Source organism: Cottoperca gobio, chromosome 17 (assembly GCF_900634415.1).
Source record: "Cottoperca gobio chromosome 17, fCotGob3.1, whole genome shotgun sequence".
NCBI lineage: Eukaryota > Metazoa > Chordata > Actinopteri > Perciformes > Bovichtidae > Cottoperca > Cottoperca gobio.
The window spans coordinates 6003197-6015541 of record NC_041371.1 but is presented as its reverse complement, the minus strand read 5'-3'; the positions used below and the strand labels follow the sequence as shown (position 1 = coordinate 6015541).

General features: G+C 39.5%; 1 protein-coding gene across 3 annotated transcripts in view; it reads right to left on the bottom strand.

Moving 5' to 3' along the window:
• Positions 1–678: 678 nt before the first annotated feature.
• The window catches only part of LOC115021958 (netrin-G1-like), a 54446-nt gene continuing 42779 nt past the window's right edge, over positions 679–12345 (bottom strand). For 2 of the 3 annotated variants that reach the window (XM_029452699.1, XM_029452698.1), the window contains exons 5-7: positions 9545–9571; positions 8106–8150; positions 679–2563 (exon numbers count right to left, since the gene is read on the bottom strand). In XM_029452699.1, the coding sequence (XP_029308559.1) occupies positions 2325–2563; positions 8106–8150; positions 9545–9571 (311 nt within the window). In that variant the 3' untranslated portion in view covers positions 679–2324. The remainder of the gene's footprint in view (positions 2564–8105; positions 8151–9544; positions 9572–12345) is intronic. The other variant, XM_029452700.1, reaches the window with a different exon arrangement.

Below are 12345 nucleotides of genomic sequence, written 5' to 3'. Positions count from 1 at the left end.
TTTAGTCACATCTTCAAGCTTGAAGGCTAAGCCCCCCGTTCCCCCCTTTTGTTATTGTCGGTAAGCCTGTCCAGCTTTCTGCTCTGGCGCGGCACGTATGCAGTTTACGCTGACACCCGAGACAGTTTCACTCCTGTGATTGTTGGTCATTCTTGAAACAATGGGTCCCTAATTTCAGGAATGTGGGGCATAAGCAGGCTTTCCCACTTCTAGCTGGCAATCTTCTTTTATTATTTTATTGGCTGTAGCTAGCTAGCTGTTTAAGCTAGCTAGCTGTTTAAGCTAATGCTAACGGCATAAATTGGTTCCCAGTTTCCAGTGGACACACTTTGTAAGGGGAACCCTATAAAAGGGATATGACCCGGATGGCTCATACATGGTATTGTGCAAAAAAGTCAGCATCTTCACCAGCTCATGATCCAATTGGAAGAGATGAAAATACCTTTTTTGGTTACGGTTGCTAACCTAATGATTGAACAATCGCTGTTTTTGGGGTTTAGTGCAAATGTACAATTCTCCAGCAGATTCACGCTGGACCCTGAACTTCCAAAAATGTAACATTTGTTAAATAAATAGCATCCATTATTTCACACACATTACTTTGTTTCAAGTACCTCATTTTAGTTTCAAAAAGTTGCTTTCCAAGGCAAGAAGAAATTGCATTCTCTTCTCTTTTCATCGACAGTGTCATTTAATGAGAGGCACTTACAGTAGACTCTAACACAATTAAGTGTTTCATGACAACCTCGGTAAGGAAATTAATCTCTCAAATGAAATTGGTCTCAGTGCTCCGTATGTCACCCAGTGGGATGCGACTTCATTTCTATTCATTGACCCTCCACGACTTAAAGCTCATTTCCTGAACGTGTCGCTTCTCGGAGACTCCCGCAGCAGGACGCAGGCTTTTAACCGTACCGGTTTAGAAAACCTTCCCCTCTTTCCATTTGATTCAAGGATTAGATTTGATTACAGATTTGAGCTGGACAACCTCCGCGACAGCCGTTCAATCTTCTTCTCCCCCCCCACCCCCGAAGTCGTCTTGTTAAATTTACATAAAGCAGATGGGATTTTAGCTTGTGATTATTCTCATTTTGTTTTACGTTTCATGAGCACAACAAGGATGGTTACTACACATTAGAAAACACATCTGTAGTCAGAGAACAGCAACCGTTGCTTCAGCGAATAGGTCCACGGTTGGCATTTAGAAATCCTTGAAAATGACATTCAGGTATTGTCATTGGCTTGAACCTATATCTACAAACAATACACTGTTTCACGCTATACATCTTGTCCCAAATCCCATGTTTCTACTTAATAAAATTACTACTATTCAACAACAAGACAAAGACATGTTTTTTTCTTTTTCCCTTTGGTGGAAGTGTATTCTGTAAGTGTTTATGTAAACATAGTTTTGACAGCAGCTCTCAAATGAAGAGAACCATGTGCCACACAAGCAAAGAAATAATACAACCAAACTCTTTGCGCACTCATAGTCCACATCTAGGACACGTCGGCAGCAATAGAAAACAAGTAATACATCTTTCTGTTTTTGCGTAGTCATGAAAATATCTGTTTTTATACAAAAATTAAATACAGTTACAGTATGTTACAACTTTGTATGCCCCGTACAGGTGAGCTCAAGCATGACTACAAAGCCTCTGAAAAAAAGAAGAAGTACCAGATTGTACTCGTCAAGGGGCTTGATAATAATACATGTGCAGCATTTGGCAAAACAACAGACACCCTTCAGCAAAGTAAAATCACCAGAGACACCGAAGCACAGGGGGGAGGAGGTGAAGGAAACGGGGAAGAGTGGAGGTAAGGAGAGAAGAAGGTAGCAGGGAAGGAAGGAGGCAGTGAGGCCAGATGTTTTAACATGTCCCCGTCCACAATATTATTTTTTTAATAATGATGATACTTACAAATCATGTGTCTAGTTTTGTACAGTTTGCTCTCAGAGTGTGCGTAGCTCTATCCGGGTCTCCAGTCTGCATTTTTTAATTAAGTAGCAGCCAATGACATAATCACAAAGCGATAGCTCCAACCGCTTCCTCTGTGACATTATAAGACAGCATTGACTCCACCAAGCCTTTCCTAAATCCGTCTAGCATTCAGAATAACCCATCAGTGCACACGCTGGCGCACTAGTAACACTGTCACCCACCACTGTGGCCTTGGATATACAAAAGAGTTGCTTATATTGTATGCTGAGCACATTGTCCACACATCCATTGTCCTTTTATGTCCTTTTTAAGGTCGAGACTTCAGTCTCAACATATGTGGTCTTAGGGTTTTGGTTGAGGATGGGAGGCCGTTCAGGTCCCTCAGCAAAGGGAAACAATCAATAGCGGGAGCACTACAAGGGTAAGAGCGAGCTGGCGGCTGATGGGGGGATGATGGAAGGAGTCCCGTCCAGACAATTGGTCGTCACACTCCCCCGGGCCCTGGCAGCGAGCTCTCTCGCACAGGACGCCGGTGAAACCGAGGGAACAATGGCACCGCTGATGATGGTGGCAAGTGCCACCGTTCTGACAGCGCAGCATTGCGTTGTCACACACCCGAGCTGCAGAGACAAAGCAAAAAGGGCAGGGGAGACAGGACGGGGTGATTAATAGATCACTCAGTGATTGGGCAGCTGAGAACATCAACAGGCAAGTTCACAGGGCACAAGCTGCCTCTTCTTGTCCTGTCTGCATCGCTCTGTGTCCTTAGAGCACAGCTGACACATTAGGGCGAGTGAAGCCAAGGACTTTTGTGAAGGAGTGCGCAGAGGAAGAGGAGACGGATAACCAGGACACATACTGTATGAATACTAGAATGCAGCTCGCAGCCTGTGACAACCCTTTCCATGAATGATTGTTTATGACAAAATAACACAGACAGACATTTTATGGATTCATGGATATTTTTAGGAGCACCAAAGGGACTTTAGAGCAAAACAATTCTGGCAAAACAAAAGAGCAAACAAACCATGGCAGTGATGAGGTGAAATCAATGATTAGTGACTCAAAGGATGCCAGAGTATTGTGGAAAAGCCCCCCTGTGTAGGGCAGCAGAAATACGTTTGCTTCCTTATGGCACAATGACACTCAAAGAACAGAAAGAGGAGAAGACACGGGATGGATACCTGGCTCCACCTGCACCACAACTGCCTTTTGATATGCAAATAAGCATTTACAGTAATTAAACCATATCTGTTATTTTCTGCTCTGCAGTTAACCTCACAACAAACAACACAACAAACGATCCAGGCCTGCATTATTCTATAGGCCACCGAACATGTCTTTGTTTTGATATAGATTGATTAGGACTACATAAGCTAAAATTCACATTTCCTGACAAAAACTCACAACACAATTATCCCAGGAAGCCTCTCTGCTGGCAGAGGTGAAATCCTGGAAGAGGTAATGTTTGCCAAGAGATTTCAGTGTAATTGGATATCTCTCCTTGCATAAATAGTAATCACATTTTTGGTTTTCAGTAATGTGGCTCATGCATCAGAATAAAGTCAAGGAAGAATCATTGCTCCTGCCAAAAGTATTAAAAAGGCATTGCTATTGCATTTAAGTTAATAATATTCCCATCCCCTTCACATAGACACCACTGCTGTTCTGTGCTTTAAATGGAAATTCCACCTGGGGATAGAGAGTTTTATCATCAATGTGGGATTTGCAATAATTCTGTGATGAATTGTTGTAAATTACTCTTTAGGTAAACCCGCTTTCATTGCCTTCGTCTGCCTCTACTTTCTGAAACCCTGAGAGGTTTGGTGTGACAGCCTTTTGTTGTGTTTAACTTAATGTATTTATAGACAGATTGATAATGAGAACATTATAACAGCAAATATAGAATCTCTTCCAGTCGGTCTCCTTAACCGCGTTGCATGATAGATTTCTCCCTGTATAATTGTTGAACATCGGTGCAAAAATATAGACTCTGGCAAGAATCCACTGCTCTTTGATGCAGAGACGGACGATGAAACCTGACATTTACAATTGATGTTTTAAATAGATTACAAATTCTCGTCCACAGAACTTGAATCGATAGGACATCATATTGCTTATATTTAGATGAAACACAAAAAACCGACGCAACAGACTCTGATCTGCAAATCATATCATGAATAATCTGTTTGTTTACATTCAGGCCAGTTTAAAGGGCAAATCAATACTAAACAAGGAAGGAAAATAATAATAATTGGAGGCAATGGTGCTGCTGTGGAAAGGGCTGGAATATAATTATGATATTATTATTATTATTATTATTATTATTGGGTTCGAGGCTAGCGTGCCATGACTACTGATAGATTCTGTACTGCAGGTTTTGCATAAAAGATCTCAATATTTTGTCTGCATATTTTGCAATTTACCTGGTGACGCAGAGCAAGAACTGAATAATTAAAGTGTTTTTAATCAATATATTTTTTAATAGCAATAGGTCTGTAGTACCCTCAGCTCTACAGAGATTAAAGTGACTTTCAGCTCACATCAATGTTAGTGTTTATTTGATCAAATAAACACTAACATTGACCTGCGTCTGCTGGACGTGCACTGTTTATTACAACTGAATATCTGATAAATCTAGTAAATCCACTAATGCCCAACAAATTAACACCTTACTAATTCAGAAGGGTCTGCACGTGAACTTTACATGCATGCAAATAGACTCCTGAAGGAGTGCTCTCAGTGGGTTTAAACATTAATGGACCTCTGGCTACAGTAATATCAAAGCAGATTTCTTATTTTTACAGCTAAAAAACACCTGCTCCGTGTTTCGGTAACAAAATTACCATGGGATCAGATGAGTCTCCTTTGTCTAGCCTACACATTAACTTTGTTTCCTGTGGCCGAAGAGTAATCTGTGTGTCCTCCAGCAGACCCTCAGGACCATTGTCTTTCTAAAAGCATCTGTAGCCCAATTAGTTTGCTGATGCTGAGGCTTAAGCCTGCGGTGTCTTTGTGAAGCCACAGGGCACTGCTGGCATGACAAAATACAGAGAAAAATAAGTCAATTATTCTGTGTCACTCAGAATGAAATCTCACATCGTGACAGGGTGTGTGTGTGAAACAACAGTTGGTATCTTCAGTTACCATCCATTATAAATAAGATGAACATGTCAGTGAAACTTTGTGTTAACAGAACACAGTGAGAGGTAAAGGTAAAGTGTGATTATTATATCGTATAAAAAAGCCAAAAGTGTACACGGAAAGAGAAAGATTGTTTAAAGGGGCACTTCATGGATTTAGTATTGCACCTCCATAACATTGGGGGACTTGCAAGAGAACCATCGAAATCAAAGCAGCACAGCCTCAAGTGTAGGTCAAGTCCCCAAAAAACATGGGATCCTACATTTCCCATAATGCAGCTCAATGGTGTATTTCATTAAACTCTCCTTGCCTGGTAAATTCCCATGTTTTTAAAAACTCTACACTAGTAGAGTTTCCATTTTTTAACAATGGATAATAAAATACAATATCATGCTTTTCAAAAGATCTTCTACATACAACTGAATCTTCTATAAGGGAGTCGACACATCTCCTGTGACTTCACTCACTCTTGGACTTGTACAAGCAGCAAGTGAGAACACAGCAATTTGAGCCCTGGCTAAGCCGGTACTGTCTCTGAGACGTATGTGCAGCTCACACCTCCGTCACATGTGGGACATTTTAGCAGTATAACTGTTATGACAGATCCAGCCTTGGGCCTTGGTGTTGCACGAAGCAACATGGAGAAAATTCACCACAATAGTGATATATAGGAAGGACAAAGAGCTGAATTCAGATTGCTACGTGTGGGGCTGGAAGCATGCATTTTTTAAATGTAATTTTGTCTTGTTGCACTTTACCAAATTCTGTAACACACTACGGCTTGGGTTATCATTTTTAGGACACGTTTCAGTAAAAAAGACTGTTGGGCGATGAAAAATGATCACGTTATCATGATGTGTTCAATTGTAATCTTGTAAAATGTAGTTTTTAGCGAGAAACTTGAGTAAATACAGTTGTATGACGATGTTTTCACAGCAATATCAAAATAATATTGGAGAGGAAATAATGACCTGTTAAACATCCTAACAAAAACCAGCATGCAAACCGTAATAAAGGAGTGTATGTTGAAGTACATGGGATTTCTTGGTTTGCTTTTGTTTTTTCAAATTTGTATCGAGAATCGCCGATAATCGCCTGTAATGGTATTAACTATTACATTTCTGGTATAGTCACATCCCTATATTGGACATATTGTTCCTTCTATTGTAACTAGTAATGAGTATCTGTCTGTTACATACTTAAGCAGTTCTCTAATCCTTGATGTCCTCAGATACTCTTTGTGGAAGTTCTACTTCTTCTCTTTTTAAATGTGTCAATTCTTATCAACAGACCTAATATTACATGAAATATAATATTTCTGCAGTGAGACAGCAACACATACAGGGGAAAAATATAGTAGTTGTTTATAGTATAGTTTATTTATAGTGGTTTCATTTGATATTTTCAAAATCTTCACCATTGCAATTAACTATAACTGGAGACAGTTTTCAGATACAGGATCTGCTAATTATATGCTCTGAGACAGAATAGTGTTGCTTCAATTACATTGGATCAATATCTTTTTCTATGGTGTCAGAGTAAGCTGAAACCCGCGTTCAGCCATGCCTCCTGTTATCATATTAACATGAAGGCTTCGTCATTAGTTATGACTCGAAGCTCTGAAGTTCAATACAAGGTGTCGGCTGCAAAGTAGTAAACTTGACAGCGTCAGGCATATAATACTGCACCAAAAGACAGAAAGGTCTCCTTTCATTCAAGTATAAGTCCGGGGTTAGTAAATGCTTGTCAAGTCATAATTGGAAGATTAGAAAGTTAAATTAAAAGAATAATTTATTTTTTCTGGCTGAGACTTATGCTAAGCTAAGCTAAGCTAGGCAAGAAAGCAAATAAACATATTCCCCAAAATGTCTAACTATTCCTTTAAAATACTTGCTAAATATCTATTAGTGAAGTCCACATGTTTTATGTTTCGTTTACGCAAGAAGCAACATATTTAATGATTGCTTTCCTTTAAAAAAAAGAAATCCTTGGTTCTAACAAGCGTTTTTGTTTTGCCCAGCAATAACGTTAACAATCAAACCTTGTTCGGGTTGAGATTGTTGATGTATACATTGACATTTATATATTTTTAATTAATTAAATTGAATTAATTACAATTTGTAGATTAACAAACAATGAAAACAGATGCCTGTTGCAGCCTCACATGATGCCTATTATTGCAAATGCACAAGAGACACAGTGGTTGCAGTATACAATGTAACCTTGCACTAAAGGATTTTCCCCATGTAAAAACCTACTGTTATGAGGCATTTAGAACTGCTAAAGTAAATGCAGAAAATGCAGCTATAGATATATACTGTGTTCTGACACTTTTATATGGAAATGATGCCGATGACACAGGAAAGTTGTTTTATAATCCACTCCAGTCCAGTAACCGTTTTCTTTTCACCTCTGACACTGGTACATCTCGTTCCCAGCTTTGTGAGTCCAGAGAAGAGAATAAAACGCCTTCTCTTGATCTGGGAAATCCTGAATGTCCTCCTTTTTAATGTTTTTCTCTTCTCGTCTGTGAGAGCAGTGATGCAGATGCAACTTAACACTCACTACACAGGGTATCTGGGCCTGAGGATTAGCTTGAGATAGCTGGAGATCAATCTACATAAACCCCCCTGGAGCCTCTTTTCTCCTTCTCCTTTTTCCTTTTCTTTCCTTGTGAACATGGCAGAAAGGGTGCATCCCCAGAGTGCATTCTGGGTAATTAAAAAGAGGGCATGATCAGAGAGGTTAGGAGGTTGTGGACTCTGTGATCATGAGGCATGTGGTCCATTCCCTACAGTGTTCTCACAACAAAAGGTCTGCCTTGTAAGGACCATACTGTGTTTGTGTGCATGCAAGATGAAAACATCTGGGATTTGGGAAAACAATGAACTGTATACCTCTATTTGCATATTCTACGTTACATTTTTTTTTCTTTCTTCAAATTGGCAATCAATAAGCAATCAGTTCTTTCTAGGTATCGTTAATGTCATGCTGAAGTTACAAAGCCTATAAGCCTACCTTGATTACGATTTGCAACACCAAGAGATGAAGCATTTGCTCGATCTGTGTAAAAATAGGAAAGGTTATATATTACACTGAGATGTCATATAATTCATGCTGTTATGTAGTTAAAGCACAGGGACAGCATGCATAGATTCTAAATAAATATATATATATAATCTGTGAATTATCTGGGCTGATTTGCCTCAAAATTATTGGAAGGTTTCTGCCACGTGTTTTGGAGTAGTAAATGGACTGATTGACTGTAGAATAGTGTGCATGCAGCCTAAATGAGTGAATCCACAAGACAAAGGCAGAGACATACACATGGTAGTTGCTTTTGTTATCTATTATTAGGAGTCACCTTCAGGCATCAACATGCATAAGGATGCATGGTGGGCGCCATGTCTTTGGGCAAATATCTGTTTGTACGCTTACAGCAAATATTCTAGTGTGGAAGGGAGATAAAGACTCTTAATAGTGCCTGCTGATTCACTGGCCCAAACATGTAGGACTCCGACTGTATTTTATAACCTGGCAAGTAATTTAATCTTAAACCAAACTAGGATTTGTTTCAAGTTTAAGCTTGTTAACTACCATTTTTTACACTTAATATTACTGCTGACCATTTTGCAAACCATGCTGCAGAGTTTCTTTTATGGTACTCCCTTAATACATTTGATGCGGGCGCCCAGATAGCAAAGCTGATGGAGCGGACGGCGGAGTCCTTACCACAGCAGCCTTTGAATCTGACCTGCGACACTTTGCTGCATGTCATCTTCCTTTCCAGTCTATCTGTCCTATCTCTATAATAAAGGTAAAACGGCCAAAAGATATTTAAAAACAAACAAACAATGGATGCCTGGAAAGAAGGAAACATCTCAGGCTTACATTGTTTTCCATTGGTCCATTTCCATTAATTTCTTAATTAAAGCATGCACGTGGTGTGTAATTCAACACAAAGTTTACAAAGCTCCATGGTCATTAAGTCAACTGCTCATTGATTTCAATGCTACATGGAAGAATGTGGAAATCAGCCATTGGTTTCCCAGAAAGGCAGGAAAACAACATTTCCAATGTGATACTGGACGGCATGGTTTGCAAAACTGTTAGCAGGAATGTGTAGTATATAAAAAAAGAAAAATCAAGTATAGTCCTTTTCTTAAAACAAGTTGTCAACGGGATGAGAAAAGTGTTACTTACTATTAAAACTTGCATGGAGAAAAATATAGTTTGTTCATACCATGCATCGGTTCACTTCCATACATAAGAGTAGGATATTAAGATGCCTTCTTAGGGTGGATTTGTTTCACTTTAGAAAACATACCGATGAACGATGATGGTAATGTACAGCACAATGTCTCACACCAACATCATCAGTCAAACAAGAGTTAGTCGTGATTGAGGGAGGAAACCGTTAGTCAGCATGCCAATTTAAAAAAGCTTGATCAACTTACGCACTGGTCCGTGGTTACTGGGGATACCTGCGGAAAGAGAAAAGACGGTGTTTCATGAAAGTATGAACTCAAGTAATTTTACTCTTGAAACTTTAGTCATGAAACTGCAAGAGAAAACATTATTGTTCACCTTGAATAATTCAAAGCCCACCAGCACTTATCAAATTGGTCTCTGATTAACAGCGGCCATGACTCTGCACCACTGCATGGTCCAACATCCGCCTACTTCTGATGATAATGACAGGTCTGCCATTGATGAAATGCCAACAAAATCAAAAAAGTCTTTTAATCAGCGTTTTCATTTATCTTTTAAATAAACATGTTGTGTTTCTTATCTGCTTTTGGCTTTTTCTTAGAAGGTGGATAATTGTCATTTTTCTGTATATGAATCACTGAATCACTGAATCTCTTAATGAAACCAGTGAAACAGCATCTGCAAATAATTCAGTCGTTCAATAGTTTGTGGTAATCTCCTCCTATTGTCCTATTGTGAAGGAAATGGAGGTAAAGCCAATCAAAGACACATATTTGAAAGCATTTTGGTTATTCTTTTAACTGTGATAGATTGTAGAAAAAAGACACTAGGCTGAAAGACAAATTATAGTATTTTTCCAAGCAGTCTGTGAACCCTGTTTCAGCCTTTTGTCTGAAACATGTGTTATCAATATTTGGCTGTGGATTCTCTATCTTTGTGTTGCGCTATTTATAATCAGCTATGAAATCTTACCCCACAATTAGTGCAATTTCTGATCATTTTCTCATGCTTTCTTATTTTGTAATTTCTGTGATTATGTTGAGATTTTCATATTGCTTGCAGCTCATTCATCACTTCATTACCAGTTTGGTGCTGTCACAACAACTGCTGGCAAATGCACAACGCCGCAGCGGCAGAAAAAGCTCAGATTTTATGCTCCAATTTGCAAGAAAGCAAGCAATCCGTAATTCCTAACCGATAGATGTTCTGTGTGAGAAATAGAGAGCAAACAATATTGCCCTTTTGAAGCCAAAGCACATTCTAAAAACTGATCAAACTCTCAGCCCCAATCCCTCTTAACCTGTGAACCTGCTTTGGAACACACGATGAGTTGACGCTCCCTGCAAAGTGGACTGTCAACATAATTCTCAAAGTGATTCCTCTTCAGCTCTGCAGGCAACTTACAGATTTTTCTTCTTCTTTTAGGGAAGCATTGGATTTGAATCACTCTCAGTCACTCTAAGCGGCTGACAGCTATGGCCCATAGCAACGCAGGGCTCCATTTTGAGCTCTAATTTATTAGATGAAGGGCCACGTATGTCCATATATCTGCATGTGCAGGGATTTGAATATGTAATAGACCTCGCCTTGTTCCTATCTGTGAAATAAATGACTTCCATGATTAAAGAGGAAGACTTGATGACAGATGAAAGCTATTAAACCATAATTACATTTTGCACGTTCAGAATATTTGTCTTAATACGAGGCCTGTATGTTTAATATCCTCGTAGGAAATATGAGCTTCACATAATGGATAAAGGCATGTTACAGGGCCTGGGCTTTACTTATGAAAGAAATAAGAATAATTCAAGACAAAAGTGTGTTCATTTACCACCTGGGGGACCAATAATAGTTACGTCACTTCCATGTGAGACATTATTGCATTTTATGCCACTGCCAAACAAGTGCTAATATTGCTTTTGATATGGCTAGACCTTTTGTTTCATCAGTTCAGTGCAGATGCGGCCAAGTGTTGGATTTTTTAATAACGGCCTGTCAATCTGACAGTGAGCACCACATTGCAGGGAGACTCATAACACAGAAGAGGTGCAGGGGTAAATCCAGCAATATCTCCTCGGAGTTCGCAGATGTTCCCAAAAACAAACTCCCACTCACAAGCAAATGAGTTGCATGTGCATACACACACAGCCACACAGTGCACATACATACATGCATACACAACCACAGACTCATCCAGCACAAATACAAATGACTGCGTAATCCTCCAATTCATCAACAAACAGCCCAAAGAAGAGCAAGAGAAGGCACGGTTACTGACTGCACAAATGTACTCGCATTCAATCAGTGGATCAATAGCAATATCACATCGTTGTTAAAAATCTATTCAGAGTACCAGGTGTGAAAATTCAAGTCAGACAATCAAACTGAACATCTGAAAAACCTGCTGTCAATCCCGGCAGACTTCTGCCTCTGAATCAGTGTGAATGGAGGACCAGAGGGCTAGATCTTCCACCATCTGGCCTCGCCTGGCCGTCCACCACCACATCCCTGAGTGGCTGTATTAGATTTATTGAGGCAATGAGCCCCCTGCCTCAGGCATAGGATTTGATAAATGTGACACAGCTCCCGTCCAAGATTATAATGGGGATAATGCAAAAGAGCACCTTCTGCCTCAGAGATACCATGTGAACAGGCAGAAAAATACCCAGCGTTATTTCACACTTGTCATGGAGTTGAGGTAGGAATACTAAATTCAATGGTTTAAGTATCGGAAGGAAGTTATGTTCACTTAATACTGAATGAATAAAACACACCATTACAAAACTCTTTACAAACCCAACACAGTGCTCATATCTAAATAACCAAAAAGGACATTTGTCTTCACTGCCTTCCAGAAAAACCCATATGACTGTTCTAGAAATGACTCTGAGTGAATCTGCCACAACTACGGTTCGAGTATAGGTTACTTATACACAACTACCTGTTTTTGGCACAATATTCTTAGGTCAGCGTTGGCTTACAAGCCTTTTTGAGGAGCTTTCAGCTGTATCTTACTATCTCACTGAAAACCCTGCGCCTGTAAAGG